We start from the raw sequence: 20,567 nt of genomic DNA, 5'->3' as shown, positions 1-20,567 counted from the left end.
ACCTCTTAGCTTTACAAACCACACACTATTGCTGGTGTAGTGTGGATTTGTACGAAACCGGTCTCGCACCTCGCATGCGTCGTTTCTTCAAAAACAAGCCTTTAAAGACTTGATGGAACGCTCTCACATTTGAGTGCACTACATTGATTTCTGTCTGAGATTTAGACTCAAACATAAGCGCAGCTTAAATGATGCTGACTAAACCGACCCAGTAATCATAAACCATTTTGAATTGTGAATATTTTTAATAAAAGAAATAAACTATTTCATTCAAGTGGAATAAAAAATTGACGGAGGACTACTCTATTAAAAGAGGAAAACGAAGTATCTTAGTAATGTGCTTAATAGTGTATTTGCTACTTTAAAGTATACTTATTTTTTAAATTGTATTTTTGAATAATAAATAATGGTTCATTGTAGTGTATGCGATATTAGCACTCAAAGGGAAAGGGGTATTGGCAGACGACTGCAAAGTATTTGCAGATGGGTTTCAAGCTGCAAGGATAATATCCGCGGTCCAGTTCAAAAGGGAAGCAACTCAAAATTTAAAGTTTTGAGAAAACTGAAATTCAAAGCTTCATGTTGCTGTGGAAATCCAATTAACAAAACATGATTTCAGTTTGCATTAATTTCAACCAGTGGCAAATGGGGGAGGCGTTATGAAAATTGTTTACAATTTGCATATCGGTATTTAAATTTTGTGTATTGTTATTACTATTATTATTATTATTATTATTATTATTATTATTATTATTATTGTTATTATTATTATCAGCAGCAATTGATTTTGCACAGAGGGATGTGAAACTAGTACCAGGAAGAACGTTAGCGACAACGTCGTCAGGCCACGGCTACAAAGAAACATTTGAAAATGTAAAATTTTCACTATCCTCGCGAGAATCACTACCGGTACGCGACTTTTTTTGTTTAAAGAAGTTGTAAAATTGACTTTGCGGTTGCTTAAAAATATCAAAGAACCCAGAACGATAATGTGAAGTTTATATTAAAAATATTAACTGTCAAATGCACAAAACGTTAAACGAACGTTTCACAATTAAGTCAGAACTCTAACGAACGAGTGAATACCGCTCTTAAATAGAGTGTAAAGTCGGCAGTACACAATATTTAACATCTGCACTACAGGATTGTCAAAACAACGTTTTCAATTTCATACTGTGTCAGCTTCATTTTATTACAAGGTTGGTACGAGGCGGTAGGTCTCTCTCTATAAAAAAGATAGCATTGTTATAATTTGAATGTGCCGTAGTACCTAGGACTGGGATTATATTGAAGGAAAGGTAGGAAGACTATGCCTCATGTCGATGTAGATTTTGTTACTCTGACAGTGAATAATTAGAGAAGGGGAAACGATTGTGGATAAAAAAATACTCAAATCTAAATCTGTCCTTTTTTTTTAAGTTCAGGGGGGTTAAAACCCATTAACCCCCCCCCCCACTTGCGTACGCTCCTGAGTTGAAGGATTCTTCGATTTTTCACAACATAAATCTTAAAAATGCAGGTTTCTCAAAACTTAGGATTTTGAGTTAAACCAGCTCAAAATGGGCCGTCGATATTGTTTTCCTGTTTTGACTTCCTGCACACTTTGATAAGAAACGACTTAATAATATGATATGATTATGTTTTCTATCACTGTCTTATTAAAACGCTAGAGAATTTCGTAGTAAAACTGTTAAAATAATGTTCTTTATTTCTTTCTTTCTTTCTCTCTCTCTTTCTTTCTTTCTCTCTTTCTTTCTTTCTTTCTTTCTTGCTTTCTTTCTTTCTGTCAAGAACCTAATATGTTTAACGTAAAACATTTAAGAACAGGTTCTGCGAACTGCGACAAGTTCAATAAGTGAATCGGACGACTGGTGAGAATGACACCACTGGATAAAACCCTATTCTCTACCAGTCATCATCGTGTCCTCCTTTCCGAAGGTCGATTCCAAATATGCCTCCATTCGTCTCTAGCTTTCCAAGCTTTATTCCTCTTTATTTTATTTTTTTTTTTTTAGTTATTTAACGACGCTGTATCAACTACAAGGTTATTTAGCGTCGATGAGATTGGTGATTGCGAGATGGTATTTGCGAGATAAGGCCGAGGATTCGCCATGTATTACCTGGCATTCACATTACGGTTGGGGAAAACCTCGGAAAAAACCCAACCATGTAATCAGCCCAAGCGGGGATCGAACCTGCGCCCGAGCGCAACTTCAGACCGGCAGGCAACCCGCTTAACCGTGTGAGCCACGCCGGTGGCTTTTTCCTGTTTATTTCATCCCACTTGTATCCCAGTTCTTGTAAGTTCTTCTGAATTTGATCTATCCATCTTTCCCGTGGTCTTCCCATCGGTCGTCTTCCTTTCACTTTTAAATTTAATATTCTCTTTGTCAGACTTTCCCTGTCCATTCTTTTAAGGTGTCCAAACCATTTTAAGCTCTTATTTTCTAATTTCCGAGGCGTACTTGTACCAATAATAATTCAAATGCAGTAGCGGACGGTGGGTTTGAAAGTTGAGGAGGCCAAGACGTGAATGATGAGAATATAAAAATATAAGGCCTGTGACGTACCTCATTGCCAAGCGCAGAATTTATAGATTTTAAGAAATTAAAATTAGGTTTTCCAATTTATGTTTTAGGATTTTAAATCTTATGTTTAGGAATTTACATGATTTCAGGGAAAAAAATAAATATAAGCAACATACAGTTAATATTTTACAACGGCTTGGTAAAGATTGCCACTCTTTGGGATACATTAAGTCCTAACCTATGAATTAGGTCTTTTTACGCCATATTGAATTTAAGAATGTTACTCTTTGCTACATAAAACGAACAAGAAAAACAATATTTCGGGAGTAACAAGATAGCAACATAATTGATTCGAACCTAAGGATCCGGGGCTTGCTCATTACTATTACATAGCCTAATTTTACAGCAAATTAACTGGACATTCGTCTTTCTTCGCAAAGCGATCAAATAGGCCACAACATACTGAATAACTGCTACTACAAGAAGCTAGAGAAAATCTGCATTTGTTTCTAAACTCTCGATATATTTAAAATACTGTATACCTAAGTAAATACATCTCGTAACACAAAAGAATAAAATAACAAGAACACCCGCAAACAAGAGAAAATCTAACAACATAAATGAAAACTTTTACACAGGGAGAGAAATCTAACAACACGTTCCAGGACCTCCTGTATTACCGGACCTGACACTGGCATCCAAGATGGCGGCCAGAAGAGGGCTTTCGTAGATTGCAATGAGTTAAAATAAATACGGCATCGATGAGATTATATTAACAAATTTCTCAATAAAACAATAAATAATAAAGTGTCTTACACTACATAAATGAACATAGGACATTCAGTAACATAAAAATATACCTACATATACACCTAATAATAAAAGAAAACAACTAATTAAAAGCTTCAATATGTTGTTAGTATTATATTAGGCTTAGGCCTATATGTCTTTATACGAATATTGGCAATTGACCCCTTAAATCTTGTAAAATTCAGATGTGTGAGGAAATAAAAGGCAGTAATATAATACTGAATAGCTGCTACTTCAGGATTTAGGAAATCTTACCTGGATTATACAAATCGATTTCATCAGCAACTGGAAATTATATAATATGGAGTCCTGTCTTCCTAGACACTAAACTTTGTCACTGTATTCACTGAGATTGGTTGAAAATAAAGCTAGCTATTCACTACGTACAGTTTAACACTGTGCCCACTGATGCTGATTCAGAATAAAATGGCACTATTCACTGTAGTTTCCCACTTCATCCACTGATACTGATTCATAATGAAATTGCCCTATTCAATGTAATTTCTCACTGTATCCACTGCTGCTGATTCAGAATGAAATGGCACTATTCACTGTAGTTTCCCACTTCATCCATTGATACTGATCCAGAATGAAATGACACTATTCACTGTAATTTCTCACTGTATCCACTGATGCTGATTCAGAATGAAATGGCACTATTCACTGTAGTTTCCCACTTCATCCACTGATACTGATTCAGAATAAAATTGCACTATTCACTGTAATTTCTTACTGTATCCACTGATGCTGATTCAGAATGAAATGGCACTATTCACTGTAGTTTCCCACTTCATCCATTGATACTGATCCAGAATGAAATGACACTATTCACTGTAATTTCTCACTGTATCCTCTGATGCTGATTCAGAATGAAATGGCACTATTCACTGTAGTTTCCCACTTCATCCACTGATACTGATCCAGAATGAAATTGCACTATTCACTGTAATTTCTCACTGTATCCACTGCTGCTGATTCAGAATGAAATGACACTATCCACTGTAGTTTCTCACTGTATTCACTGATACTGATTCAGAATGAAATGACACTATTCACTGTAGCTTCTCACTATTCATTCATGCTGATTCAGAATGAAATGACACTATTCACTGTAATTTCTCACTACATTCAATGATGTTGATTCAGAATGAAATGACACTATTCACTGTAATTTCTCATTGTATTCACTGATGCTGATTCAGAATGAAATGACACTATTCACTGTAATTTCTCATTGTATTCACTGATGCTGATTCAGAATGAAATGACACTATTCACTGTAATTTCTCATTGTATTCACTGATGCTGATTCAGAATGAAATGACACAATTCACTGTAGTTTCTCACTATATCCACTGATGTTGATTCAGAATGAAATGACACTAATTCACGGTAGTTTTCCACTATATCAACTGATGTTGATTCATAATGAAATGACACTATTCACTATAGCTTATCACTGTAATATCCACTTATACATACACAAAGGATTAGATAGGCTGTACAACTAAAATGGATGAGGAATTCACAGTTTGGAGAGCACAGCAGCCTATTTTTTGAACTTGGAACACTTTCGATGGGTTTTATTTTTGTCTTTCAATGTATGCTTTTCATTTTGAACCTTGCAGTAATCATTAATAAATATGTTGGCCAATACTTGCTGCACTTCAATGAAAGTCATTTCACATTTACACATTACATCAAAATCTGTGGTATTTAATTCAAAGAAAGCTATTGCTAAATTGATCACAAGCTTCCTCTGACAGTTCAACTGTAAGAAGTCATTTTAAAATTTTTTGTTTCGTAAAATGTTAAATAGTTTATACACAAGTGTACACAAACTGACTACAAAATCGGAAGGGCATTTCAGACCACGGTTTAAGGCATTAAAATAAGAAAATGTTGTATTGTTTTCAATTATCAAGTCCCTGCCTGTAGACAAAGTTGACACACGATACACACTTTTCTGTATTCGATCCTAACGAGTTAAGTACACTATGAGAAACATAGCCACCAATGCAGATTAGAATTTCCTGTGTACTTCTGTCAATTTCAACTGTATGTAGATGTTCTAATGCACCATCAAACTTATTCAAGACACAGTTATAAACGAACCGTCCGCACATGGAAATTTATCTTCTCTGATAACGAAATCAGAATCAAAATGTTTTATGCAAACCACTGAGTTGTTTGTTGGGGTAAAATGTTCACAATGAAGGCTTCTTGTCCACTTATCCCTTAAATCTTTATCTTTTGGAAACAAAAATACATATACAAACGGACTTCCTTTATCGTAATTCGATTTGCAACCTGGGACACTACACGTGCAAGGCATTTTAAGGTTAAGTCTGGTAACGACATAACAACACTTCCAAGCTTTATTCTCTACGAAAACAATTTATATTAATTATAATGTCACAATTCTATTATTATATACTAACTTATAAACCCTTCAACAATTATACTAGAGGCAAATGATACAAGAAACACAATAAACATCACATGAAGTACGTATACTTTCACAGTTGCGTTAACCACTCAGTTGTCCACCATGTTTGTTTACTTCCGCTTACAGTGTCAGGTCCGGTAATATAGGGGGTCCTGACGTTACTCAATTTTCTAAAACCAAGAAGAGAGAAAGAGAGAGAGAGAGAGAGAGAGAGAACTTCCGAATACAGCCGAAACCGGCCGTGACTAAGCAGTACAGTTCTCAGCGGTGGCTAGGACGTCTCCAAATCGGCTCCCTTCGCGCCTTCTAGTCAAGTTTAAACACTCTTCTAACCAGCTATCTTATTGGTTGAACTGATGTTGTCATGGTTACCGGGGAGTAGCGTCATGTAGCCAACTCCTCTCTCCCGCTCTCACATAGACACTGCAGGCTGCTTGATGTCGACTATACAGGTTACAGCGCTATCTGTTATTTTTCAGTACGAATTATTTGTACTATGTACAGTATAGCGAGCGGGCATCACCAACAGAATGTGGTCGACTTTACGTAACTTACATCTTAGTCGTAGTGAATAATAAAATTAATATAAAAGGAAAAATGTTCGTCATTTGCTGTAACTTGTCTGTGATCTTAATTCAGCTGGAATTATTACTGCCATATTGGGTTCGATCCCAGGTGGTGACAGGATTTTTTCTCGTTGCCAAACTTTCAGAACGGCCCCGAGGTTCACTCAGCCTCCTATAAAATTGAGTACCGGGTCTTTCCCGGGGTAAAAGGCGGTCAGAGCGTGGTGCCGACCACACCAACTCATTCTAGTGCCGAGGTCATGGAAAGCATGGGGCTCTATCTCCATGCCCACCCAAGTGCCTTCATGGCATGTTACGGGGATACCTTTACCTTTTTTTATTGTGTTCTGGTAAAATATTAGGGGAGGCTCGGCCTCCCTTGCCTACCCTGAAAATCCGCCGCTGTTCAAATGTCCTGAACTTGTGCATAGCTGAAAGCGCCACTACAGAATATAAACAATTAGCTACTGTACCTTCCCATGTATCATTTAGGCCGTCTTCGAAGGATGTATGGTGCTGGGTGTGGAACCTCCATCTGTCATATGCGTAGTCCTCGGAGTCGTCGCTCCCGCTGCTTTCTGTTGTTTCTTCATATTCATCTAAAAGACAACGTAATTCTGAGTTGAAATCTTCATAATACACTGTTTGATGACTACGAAGAGGATAAATAGGTATAGCTTATTTTATTTCATGGAGTGCAGTTTCATAGAAGGACTTTGCCGACAGACCTTCTACTGCCCACTATCATAAATAAATGTCTTGCTGACGGAAATCTTATCTTCTCTTGTTAGTAACCAATCACAACCCTCGTTCAGAAGAATTGACAGGCTCCCGTCAAATCCACGTGGAGGCAGAGTTGTCGCATCTTTTCCGAATTCCAAGAATCCCGTCAGTCTCACTGTCTCATTTCGAGGGTCACCAGGATTTTGGCATCTGTGCAATGTTAGGACGAGGGGACAGGATGGAATTGTCAGAGGTGTTTGTGTAGGAAGTCATAAGTCTGTAAGTGGGTGTTCAAAGGAGCCACCGAACTGCACTCCATGAAATAAAATGGACTGTACTGTCACTTTTAAATTTAATATTCTCATTGACAGACTTGCCCTGTCCATTCTTTTAAGTTGTCCAAACTATTGTAAGCTCTTATTTTCTAATTTCCGAGCCATACTTGTACCAATAATAATTCAAATCTCCTGAACTTGTGCATAGCTGAAAGCGCCACTACTTCAGGATATAAACAATTAGCTACTTACCTTCTACTTGATAACTTTGTCTTTGCTCCAACTCGGCAATCTCTCTCATTTTCAGGACCCATGCTCTGACGTTTCTGTTGAATGTCGCCAAAGGGTCATACTCGTTGTTCTCGTTGTCCTCTTCAGTGTGTGCGGTAGCCGTTGTCTCAGGAAATTCACTGGATGTTTCTTGTTCAGCTAGAAGACAATGTAATTCTGAGTTGAAACCTTCATAATACACTTTTTGCTAACTATGAAAAGGTTAAAAACGTATAGTCCGGATCAGCTTACTTCAAACCCTAAGGGTGAAACCTAACCATTTTCCCCCCATTACTACATACGCTAGTGAATTATGGTGATTTTCTAGTTTGGAGGTTGAATTTTCTTTTGCCAACTTCGTTTCGAATTTCGATACTAACAAATACTACAAATGGTAGTGATTTTGTAACTGGTTTGTTGGCAGCTGAGACAACTATCGACAATATTTCTCGGTACTGGAGTTCGATGAAATTAAAATTGTGCTAGATTTCTGAGCCGGTTACTGGAAGCTAGTGAAATTTGAACATACTAATAATTAATTAATATCAGTATTAATATTAATACATATTAGTTATTTTGCGTGTTGCGTTTTGGTTATAATTCAAGATTATAGTCAGGTAAGTTTTCGAAGTTAGTACTAATAATTTCACGTGGTCAAACAAAATATATTTTTAGGTTAGTTCTCGTGAGCCAATTGTTTAGTCAAACCAATGAATTTCGTATTTGCCAGACAAAATACGTGACATGTTGATCCCTTTCCCGTATAGGTTGCCTATGAAAATATGTTACAAAGTATTGAATTATTTAGAATAACCTTCCAACATAAAGTATGGTAAGTACAAAAGTCATTTAGTACGTAGGATCGTGTGATATCTGGTAACAGTTGGCAACACTGGTAAGACGGCAATATTTGCTGTTTAGGAACTGTTCTTATGTGACCCTCACTATACTGTCCGGCCGAATGGTTATGTTGCATCCCGGTTTGCACCACTCGTTTCTCCTGTCCTCTCTGAAAGGGCTAGTGCCTGAGTTGTTAGGCTCTTCTCTGCAAATATTTTCTGTACGGGACTGGAAGTTTGCGCAGCATTATACAGCTGTTTAAAGTAATTTTAAAAAAGGCCCTCGTAAGTAAGTAAATGTCATGTGATTTCTCCCGTTTTGACGACCACGTGACAACCACTCGGATGGACAATAGCATGGCAACATGTACGTCACCAAACTGTTAACAGTAAGTGAATTATAAAAATAAAGTCTGAAAAGAAATCAAAAGATAAAGCACATATCTACGGTTACTTCTGATATAGTTATAACCTCAAAGAAAAATAAATTCAGGGAGCTGAAGTAAAGACAGTTTAGACTTTAATTACAAAAGAAGTTATTTTATCCATATTCTTTTATTTACAGATGGCTCCTAAATGTTGTATGCCTGTGTGTACCAGCAATTACCAGAGTGCTATAAATGAGTGTTATGTTACAGTTCTCAAATTTATAACTGAAAAGGATAAGTTATGTGGCTGGAAGCTGCTCGTATACCACGAAATGTCTTCACGTTAACAAAGCATTCAGTTGTGTGTATTGAACACTTTGGAGTAAACGAATTAGAGACGGATCTTTATTTAGTCGTATACCCTATTATAATAACATCACCATGGCATACAAGAAACAATAACAATTCCAAGAAAGAAAATAATAGGCTTATTTTTAAAGTAGATTCATTGACGATAGTAGTAGTCAATGGCTTTAGGCATGTAGAATAAAGCAAAACTTTCAAAAAATAAAAATTTAGATAACATGGAAGAAGAATGGAAGACCTTAACAGACATTTTAAGAAAGATTGCATTTGAAAATATTGGCCTAAAAATTCTAGGCAAAAGAGAAAAAGAGGGATATGGGATGAAGATATCAAAAAGATGATAAATGATAAACGAGAAGGATATCCCCGATTTTTACAGTTCGTGCATAATAAAATTATGTGTATAATTTAAAATGCTAAGTCTCGTCACGAAGATGGGGAGTAAACTAAGACACGATCTGGGCACTGGGTGGACATAAGAGCGCTACACCTCACTACAAAAGTATCATGTATCATATCATACCGTATTTGCTCGCGTACTTTGCGCCACCGCGTATTTTACGCACCCTACATTTTAAAGGGTTATTTTGAACTTTAATTTTGCTCCGTGTATTTTCCTCACACATTTTACGCACAATTTTTTTCAGTGAAGTATGAATTTTCCCTCCCTAACTTCGATTGCCAATATTTGCATTCAACGGCATTGTACCCAACTTGACTACTTGCTTCATAAAGAAACCCTAAGGCGCGGTTTCCTCAACCTTTGTTAAATTATAACAGTGTGTTATTCCATTTTAACCGTAAACTTAACAGTTGAAGCATTTCTCCAACTACTGTTAGTACTAACAGACTGTTAAAACCTATGTCAATTTAACTGCCCAATTTCATGCAGTTAAATCATTTAACTCTCTGTTAGCATAGAAGTATCCAATACGGTGGTGCGTTAGATGCTGAACGTATATATCTGCATTATTTAGAAAATGATATCCATGAATACATAAACAGAGCGGATGATTTCTGTGATTTGACAGATCAGAAGTTCATACAAAGGTATAGGCTATTTTCTACCAAGCCTCACTTTTCGCTTTCAACTTAGATCCGTTTGTTTGTTTATTCTCATTAATTGGTTTATACTGGGAAATTATTTCCAGCAGAAGATTTCTTTCCAACGAAGAGAAATTAGTCCCAAGATTTCTTTTTGTTCCAGTGTTTTCCATTTCATAACAGCAATACCAATATGCCGCTCCACGCTATTGTGATACAGACGAGGAAAGAAGCAGAAATCAAACCTGAGAGAATAGAAAGACTTCTATTCTCTCTGAATCAAACAACGGAAACAAGCGGGAATCGCAATTGTCAGAGTTCAGAAAACAGAAGTGAGCCTATACTTGGTTATAGGTTATGGTTAAACTCTAGAATCTCTGGTCCTAACAGAGAGTTAACAAACAGAATGTTAAAATGTGAAATGTAAAGTCGAAGAAACGCAATATTTGTAACAGCAATTCATACTTATAACCAGGCTTAGAGACTTTAGACCCGATACATGAAAACAGTGCGGTTTCAAGTTGGAAAGCAGGACAGTAGTGGGTGGGGACAGTATTGGTAGCGACTTCGTCCCATGTGCTTAATTTACTCAGTCATACTCATAATGCAGGGAGAGGAGGTACTGTTCTGATAATAAAAACAGCCCCATACACCTAGTTCATTTTGTCAGAAGAGAGGACAGGAGAAATTAGTCTAGTTTTAATCTATGCATGTGGTTATCTATCTGATTAGTCGAAGAATATTAGCAATAACTAGGCCTATGCCAAAAGTGAAAGGCTCTAAGACGCTTTTATTGGTGCGTAGTTCGAAAGTGATTATTTTGAAGTTAATAGGGATCATGTTACATGTAAATTGTGTAATGTCAGACTAAGGAGAGACAAAAAACGATACACTGAGACCTATTGCAACTCCCGAAAGCACATTTCACATATAGGCCTAGGCCCTAAATATATTTTTGTCTCTTAAGGGGGAAGAACTTCCACCTGTATCAGATTCACTTAGAAATAAAGAATCCGAGTTATTCCTAGATCTATGTGAAATGATGGTGGCTGTAAACATACTATTTAATAAATTAAACAACGCTAATTTCAAACCTTTCATGGAAAAATATATCAATAGAGTACGACCTACTGACGCAACGTTGCGGTAGTCTCACTTGAAAAAGTGCTACGATAGAATATTAAGTAACATTATACACCAAATAATAAAATCTGGTTGTCGATAGACGAAGCCACTGATTCAGCTGGCAGGTGTATAGTAAATGTCATGGTCGGAACCCTCGTGACTGACAGTCCAGGAAAACAATTTCTACTAACTAGTGAGGTTATAGAAAACGTCAATTATTCGTCTATTGTCAACATATTTAACAAGGCAATGGATCTTTTATGTCCTACCGGAGTAAATAAAAAACATATTCTTTCCTTTGTAACGGACGGGACGACATATATGCTAAAAGCAGCGACAGAAATTAAAGACAGTTACTCCAAACTCATCCACTTAACATGTCTAGTCCATGGATATCACTGGGTTGCTGAAGAGATACGGGGATTCTTTAATGATGTAGATTGTTTCATCGCTAACAGCGAAATAATATTTTTAAAATTTTCTTCGCGAGTGCTAACATTCAAGAAAATTACACCCACTGTTCCTCTGCCTCCACAGCCTGTTACTCGGTGGGGAACATGGCTTAACGCAGCAATTTATTATATCAAATATTTCTAAATAATACTTCAGGTTATCAACTCCCTCAAGGAAAACTGTCCTGCAGTGAAGATTGTAAAATCCCTGGATTTGACGACCTTGAAGATTCATTTGGATTTCATGGAACATAATTTTGCTATTGTCCCTAAATTAAACTTCTTGAAGCGTTGAACCAAGAAATGCCTGAATATCCAAAATTAATTGAGGAAATTATGAAAGTAATACATCAAGCATCCGCTACACTAGCTAGTAATCGTGTTAAACAGAAATTAAACTCAGTTTTGTGTTAAAACAGTGGATATGCGATATTCTGTGACATAAAAAACATGCTAGCAGGGAAGAAGTCTACGGACACTGCTGGGTAGCGAAGATAGATTTCAATGATTTAGTGTTTTATCGTTTTGCACCCATTACATCATGTGATATAGAGCGGAGCTTCTCCCAATATAAAATATGTCTTGCCGACTACTGAAGAAAATTTAGTTTTGAGACCTTGGGAATGTGTATTGTAATAAACGTGTTAAACGAACGTAAATTCTCATTACTTATATTGGATAATTTATATTGTATATATTGCGGGGATACCATGTATTGTACATCATAAATTGTGTATGTTGTGTATGATTATTATGTATGTTGTGTAAGTATTGCACATGTGCTTACGAAAGGAGCCAAAAGAAAATGCATATTAATTTATTTTGAAAATTTCGCTTTATAGGTTTTCATTTTAATTTACGTAAAGATTAATTTTTTGTTCCTACAGAATTTTTCTTCTCTAACAATCATTTTATTTTAATGTTTGATAAATTAGTTGTCTTTCTTTGGAACGTCACTGTACAGCACCAGCAGACTGGACTGGACTGGACTTGGTTTCATGTACACATGTCTCTCCTTCTGCCGACTCCCATCCACCTCAAACACAGTGACAAAGCTGCCTATAGTATGGACTTAGTAAACTTATTCTATCGGGTCCAAAATCTCGATGTCTGCTTATAACTTACAGTTAATTAACGCTATGTTAGGTGCATTATAACAAAGGTTGAAGAAACCGGGCCTAAATAACATTACTTCAGCACTGATGCTTGTCTTTGTAAATTACTCCAAAGGGCAGTGAATGTGACAAGTTTTATTGTTTAACATGTATAGTGCAGTTGTCACCGCAACATGAAGAATGCATCGATGAACCATCTGTAGGCCTATAAACTCGTACAATTTGCTCAATTAAAGACTACCTATTGAGAATGCTGCGTCTGCTATGTACTTTGCATTCATTATGATTGTCATATACCCAATTTAATTATTATTATTTATAATTCAGGATTACCAGTAGTCTTAGGTGACAAATGTACTGTATTCTTAATTACCATATACTTGAATAAAACCCAGATCAAGAAGTCTAATTAAAAAAAATTCGAATATTTTACGCACCCTAATTTTTCAAACAGCCAAAGTACATTAAAAAGTGCGCAAATTACGCGAGGAAATATGGTATATATGGTGTCATATCATAGCATATCAATAGTATAAGTAAAAAACCTGATAAGTCACGTTTTACTGTTTTTACAGGACAGCAAGTTAAAAGTTTCAAGATCCATTACATTGTATTATCTTTGGTTGCGTGAGTGAGTTGTTGAAATTTTAAAGGAAAATAAATGAAGGCGGCTTATTCTGCAATTGTTTGTGAACTTAAACTAACATTTCCTACCACTACTTCCTCTCTATTCGCAAGAGGATAAAGACATATGTGAGAAACCAGTAGGGACTCGCCGTCAAGAAAATAGGTGAAGTGCTGTTCACATAAAGAAATGCATGAACAGTTTTACCAATATAATGAGTAGGCCTACTATTCGTAACCTACGTATAATAGTTCTAGAACACATGCAAACAGGAAAACTAATTTATTTCAGGACTCACCTCATTTCTTTCATACAAAGGCAGTCCTCCTATCTTTTAAAGCAGCAAACCGTCGGTGATGTCTTCATAAAATCGATGGCTCAGAAAGAGACTGTTACAACTCAAAAAATTCACTTTTTGAGTTATTACCATCATTTGAACACTTCAATTGAGAACTATGCTATGTGAAATTGTTACAACTCTAAAAATTTCCTAGTGGGACATAAATGCACATATAACAGTTTTAAAATTATGCTATTTAGTCTTTTTCTCAATTGGAAAGTGTTATATTTTGCGATGTAACAGTTTTCCATTCTCAACTGCAAACATTGTTGCTAAAAGCAATGTTCCATTTTGACTTGTAACACTTTCGCATTGAAAATATCCATGCTTCGAGTTTAGATTTGGCACATCTCATGATAAGTTCATACAATAATGATAGCATAATACTGGCTGCTTTGTTTAAAAACAATGTTATTATTAATTTTGTCTTCACCATCGACGTAGTATTGAAACATTAATCATCGTGAATATTCTTATACATCAGTATTTAATTCACTTAATATTTCATTTTATATCTCTAAGAAAGGTTAATGTTGTGTATATACAGCATGTAAGAATACGTGGTACAGTCATTAACTTCTAAGACTTGACGCCTGGAGGGTAGGCTCCCACAAGAATCTGGATGTATCACTAGATGCCGCATAACACGGCGTACATTTAAACCGAACCACATCCTCCCTCAAAATAGTCTCCGTTGGCTGTTATGCACGTTTGCCAACGTTGGTATAGCTGCTGGAAGCACCGTTGAAAGATGTTGGCAGGAAGGTCCCGTATGGATTCTCTTGTGGCAGTCATGACCTCTTCGGAAGAATGAAATCTACGCCCACGTAGGGTTGCTTTCATGCGAGGAAAGAGAAAAAAAATCGCATTGTGCGAGATCAGGTGAGTACGGAGGGTGTGGAAGAACTGTCACCTGTTGTCTTGCAAGTTACTCTTGGACAAGGACAGAGCGATGTGGAGGGGCGTTGTCATGTAGCTACAGCCGATTCTTTGTACGCCATAGCTCAGGTCGCTTACGGCATATTGAATCTCGTAAACGGCCAAGGATCTCTTTGTAGCGGGTTTTGTTCACAGTTACACCTTCTGGGATGAATTCCATGTGAACAATTCCATTTGAATCAAAAAAACAGTTCAAGCATCCCCTTGCCTTTTGACCTGTCTTGTCGTGGTGATAACGGCGTTTTCCAGGTGGCGGATTGTCGTTTCAGTTGCGGATCGTAAAGGAAACACCAAGTTTCGTCTCCAGTTATTATCCGGTTGAGAAACGTCGGATCATCGTCAGCACTACTGATGAGGTCACCACAAATCGTCATGCGATCATCACGTTGGTCTTGCGACAGGATTCGTGGCAAACTGTGCTGGGTAACACGAGACATGTTCAGGTCATCAGACAGAATTTTGTAGCAAGTACCATGGCTGACCCCTACTGTTTGCTGCGATATCGTCTACCGATTGGGAGCGGTTAGCACTCACCAACGTTGCAACTTCTTGGATCTTGCGTTCAGTTCGAATTGTTTGTGGCCGACCAGTACGCACATCATCTTCCAAACTGTCTCTTCCTTGCAAAAAACGTCGGTGCCACCTAAACACAACACTGCGACTCACTGCGTCCTCACCGTAAACTTGCTGCATCATTTGAAACGTTTCGGCATCAGTTTTGCCTAATTTCTGGCAGAACTAGATGTTTGCCTGTTGCTCAAACTGTGACATCTCGGGTTCCGACGTGCGCATTCAAATCACCGTCACAACAAAGACCGTAGTTCTGCTTACAGTGCATGAACTCAACTGTCTCTTGTTGGGTCGAGAGACTAACTGACAAGGTATCATACCATAGCGCCACCTATGCGCTATAGTGCACCACAACGCCACTGTGCGCTCAGTATTAGAACTTAATGACTGTACCACGTAATACAGAAACAGAGAAATTAACTGCAAGAAAGTTACAATAGACATATAAAAGAAGAAGTAACACAAGGGCTACAAAGACTAAAGATATTGAATCAGAAAACAGGATCCAAGCAAAGCTGTGTGCTGCTTTGATCTCCAGGCAGTTCTTCCTTCACATTGTGGTGAGTGTTCCTCTTAATATTATAAAAGGAAACTGTCCTGTTACAATCGCACAATGTATGACATCGCAAACAGCCAGGGCCATTGTTATTTTTGGCATGAGGGCTTGGCCAAAAGAGGTTCAAAAGAGATTGGCACATGCCTCTATAATTTCTTATTTCTTTGCCCAACACAGTAACAAACCAGGTAATTATGTTTTCTGACAATTGTATTGGGCAAGACAAGAACAAATTCATTGCCTCATTATTTCTCTACTGCGTAACTAACCTGTGTTAATGTCATAACACAGAAATTTTTAGTCACAAGTCATACCTAGAATGAGAATGACTATGCATTCTACTGTTGAAGGAGGGGAGAAGAGTTATTAAAGAAGGACTTATATTACTGCCAACGCAGTGGATACCAGTACTGAAATTTCCCGAGAAAAAAGGCAATATATACAGGGACATCACTTTATTTTTACCAACATTTTTAACATTAACCTGGCTATACTCGGAAACACTGTTGCCCCCTTCCATTACAGGAGTTTGATGTTACTAGTGCAATATGTAAACAAATCATTTTACTAGGTATAGGAGGAGAGAAAAGTAGTGTATCCATTTAAGTTGTAGGGAAATAGGATATTACGATTTTCAGTTTGATCATCACTTTTACGGAATTTATCAAAATACAGTAGAGTAGTAACATTTTTTTTTTCAAAAACTCAACTTTTCAGGCGGCTATGTTCGTTATGTAATGTCTACTTTATTTAGCATATTAATTATTGATGTTAACATACAATATAGAGAGTGAATTTAAATTGAGGGGGTCATAAGTAAAGGGCTGTAAGTGCACTTAAGTTACTTTTGAGAAAATGGGGTTTAAATATTGAACCTTTCGTAAAATCGGTGAAATTTTTATTTAAATTTTAATGTGTGATGCGATTAAAATATGCCTTTGCCACTAAAATTTTAGATACTTTAGCTTACACTGGATGCACTTAACTCATGTTATTACAAATATCACTAGCATTCCTTTGCTTCTAGCCACCTCAATTCAAAATAAGCTAATCTGAATTTTTAAACAAGTTGCTGAAAATGGTTGCCGTTCATTACAATGCAGGCTTCAATTCAGTACGCATATTATTAAAAACATTTTGAAGCATATTCTCTGAAATTGAATTTATTGTTTCTTGAATATAATTTTTTAGTACGATATTATTAATATAGGTTCTTTCTTCTATAGAAAACGCAATCATATTTATGAAACACACTATACACTGCAGTGTTTACTTCACTGCTTGAAGACTTCGAATGCAACAGCGGCCGTAAGTTTGTGTGTCTGACGTGAGCAAGGACATTAGTGAAGGGGTAAGAGTGAAGTGCATGTAGAAATGCAGGTACAATAAAAATGCAAGTAAAAATAAAATTATGTCCCTGTACAAAGTCAATGAACTAGATACACCAGATATCTTAGATTTGAAAGACTTAACACAACAAATGGGAAATAATTTTTCCAGAAATAAAAATGATGATAACATAAACCAGTCTACTGTGAAGATCGTGGAGGGTCAGAAAACAGGATCCTTTCGCCATCTTCTATAAACACTCCTATGAACAAGATGATTTCGAAAAAATAAGTAGTCGACAAAGACGGAAGCGCAAGTCTTCTCTAGCAATACGAAAGCCAGTATTTTCTTCGCCTCCAGGGATAGATGTGGGGGAGGGGGGAAATTTGCTTGATCTGTGTAAAAGTTTGAAAGTTTCCAATGGTGTTGAAGAAAATAATGCTACATTTGAATAACAACCAAACATGTTTTTTCTCACTACATGTTTATGTTTAGTCGACTGTTCGAAGACAGGTTTCAACCTCATAGGCCTAAGTTACACCAATAAGGCATCACTCATGAGGCAACTAGGCTACATGATGCAATATATTTCTTGTTATTGTTGTAGTCATCCTGGTTGGTGTAATTTATTTCTTTTATTGTTGTAGTCATCCCGATATCAACCAATATCATTTTGTGTTTCTAAATCCACATTTGACATATTTTTCCATTGTATTATCTAAATTTATTACAGAGTGATGTAAGGAAAAAACCTGTTGCAAGTAATATATTATGGAATACTGTTATATCTGAGAAATTTTGGCACAATTTGTCAATGCGAAACTGTTACAACTAAAAAAAATGTCACATACAAGTTACATAAAACAAATAACGACAAAATTAATATTTCAATAAACTTTTATAACAATAATGATTATTAAGGAGCGGATTCCTATGTAATTAAATATTATTTTTGCGTGTGATAAAACACAATTAACAAAATAAAAAATTCCGAACATGAAGTTTCAAATTTAAAACCCGAATTTTATTTCACTTAAAAACACATTTTCACAAAAAAATTATGTAAATACATATTTTCAGGAAATCTATTATAAACACATAAATCTTGGGGTTTTTTTAATTAAATAATTTTTACAAGAACTTTGAAACATTTTAAAACTAAATCAATTATGTCACTCAGAAGTACGTTATCTTTTTAAGAATTGCTACTTGCTTCGTGTTTCCAACCACTGTGTGGTGTATCCGTGATACATTTTTTGTAATAGTATCGCCACAAGTTCTGAGAACTGCTAGGCAGCATATCAGTGTTGTTATAAGAGCATAAATTAACATGGACAAGGAGGAGACATCTTGCAACACATAATTAGGAATGTTTATTGCTGCTGAAGATGATTTCATTCCACGCTTTGTTTGTGAAACACGACAGATAAGAGCTCGGGTATGAACATTATTGAATTTAAACAAATCTCTCGCCTCTCGCGTCAATCCATATCCTTCAAGATATACTGAAAGATGGTTGTTTAAAAAACGATTTGGCTTTCCTATTAGCAAATCTAAGCTTTTTGTGAGACACCATAAAAAACTCGAAACATCCAAAAACCTGTTGTCTGAAACAAGGAGGTGCGTGCCATGAAAATTAAACTAGACTCGCTACCACGTTCAGAAGTACAAGTAGTAAGGGACAAATTCCAGAATGTGTTTGGGAAAAACAGTGGATATAAAAAAATGTGTAAAGTTGCTCAAGTATTGGAGGGGGTGCCTGTAGGTGAATTTGACGGTGTTTGTGTTTGTGACATTCCTCTCTTTAAATATGCACATCTGACGTCCTGTGATGTGGAAAGATCGTTTTCACACTATAAGTCGTTGTTCACAGATAATCGGCATGCATTTGTGATGGAGAATTTGGAGATGACCTTTGTTGTTCACTGCAATTCTCGGCCAACTACTAGCACTCAAGTGTGGTTGGTGAGTACCTAGTAACATTTTTTTTTTTCTCAAGCTAAGTAAGGTATTTTTGTCATATTTAAAAGAAATATTTTTTTATTTTTAGCAAATATTTTCGTACTTTTTAGCACATAAAAAAATAAATATATTTAATTTTTTAGCACATAAAAATCCGCTCCCTAATGCTTATATATACCAATTTTCATTGTTGTGCCATGATTCTCTGATTTACCATCTACAATGGAAAACTTTAAATGGCTCTACTGAAAAATCTCTATTTTTGAGTTGTAACAGTCTCGTTCTGAGGCATTGAAATGTCTGAGTTTAACTGAGGGTGGACAGTATATCTCTATGCAAAGCTATGGGGCTAATGATGAAAGTCTCTCCTGTGATATAGCATTCCGAGTGACATTTTCAATGTTTTCAAATAGAAAAGCTTCTTTCATCGGAAGAAATTTTAAAGTTATTTTATACAACTTCTCTATTTTCTTAGCACTTTTTAAAACAAAGAACAAATGGAACTGTACATCGTCAAGAATTTAAAACATCTTTTTATCCTCATATTTAAGTCTACAAAACGACATTTCCAATAAATTACAAAGTGTGTCATTTTCGGGATAAATATTTCGCACTCATTTAATCAACATTTTCTATGTACTGGTACCTAAGTACTCGTATTTGTATAATAGCTATAATGATTAAACATAAGATGTAGGATTAATACACAATATACACTTATCACTAATATACTCTAAATACATTAAATAAGTTAATATATACGTACTCAGTATTAAACTACATGTCGCTCATTAGCGATAAGGGAGGCACAACCCAAAATGTTTCGTTTTTGAGATTCTTACAAAAATGAACTCCAAAAGTAGTATATTTTTATCGTGAATAGCGACAAATACATGATTATATTATTTTTCGCCCAGATGGCAGATGTGTCTTTATTAATTTTTTTTAATCTAACAAAATCATTACAACAACAAAGATTTTAGTTGTTACGAAGCATTCAAACTGAAACGTTTAAATCTTTTCATGAAGAGTGACAGAATTTGTGTTGCGTCTTTTCATTGAATAATTTTTTTTCAGCGGCAAGGAATTATTCTAAGTTGTGTCATTATTTTAGATAAGTAGCAAATATTTATTTAACTTCCCTTATTATCAATAAGCTTACATTTAATATTATGACGGTATTTATGATTAAAACTATTTTAATTTAATAATTATTTAATGTTATGTCTGCCTATTTGAAAAGTATAATAACGTTTTACCTTTATTTTTTAATAGGGTTCGTAATTTTTTTACACGGAAATGAGTCAATTACGTTC

General features: G+C 35.9%; 1 protein-coding gene across 5 annotated transcripts in view; it reads left to right on the top strand.

Moving 5' to 3' along the window:
* The window catches only part of LOC138701297 (uncharacterized), a 582,100-nt gene that overhangs the window by 186,981 nt on the left and 374,552 nt on the right, over positions 1 to 20,567 (top strand). For 3 of the 5 annotated variants that reach the window (XM_069828035.1, XM_069828034.1, XM_069828037.1), the window contains exon 1: positions 19,000 to 19,254. The exons of the other annotated variants lie outside the window; for them this stretch is intronic. In XM_069828035.1, the coding sequence (XP_069684136.1) occupies positions 19,015 to 19,254 (240 nt within the window). In that variant the 5' untranslated portion in view covers positions 19,000 to 19,014. Of the gene's footprint in view, positions 1 to 18,999; positions 19,255 to 20,567 lie in introns of those variants that run through there. 5 annotated transcript variants of the gene reach the window in all.

Source organism: Periplaneta americana, chromosome 6, assembly GCF_040183065.1.
Source record: "Periplaneta americana isolate PAMFEO1 chromosome 6, P.americana_PAMFEO1_priV1, whole genome shotgun sequence".
Lineage (NCBI taxonomy): Eukaryota > Metazoa > Arthropoda > Insecta > Blattodea > Blattidae > Periplaneta > Periplaneta americana.
Note: the sequence above shows the minus strand (reverse complement) of the source record. Positions and strands in the feature narration are given on the sequence as shown.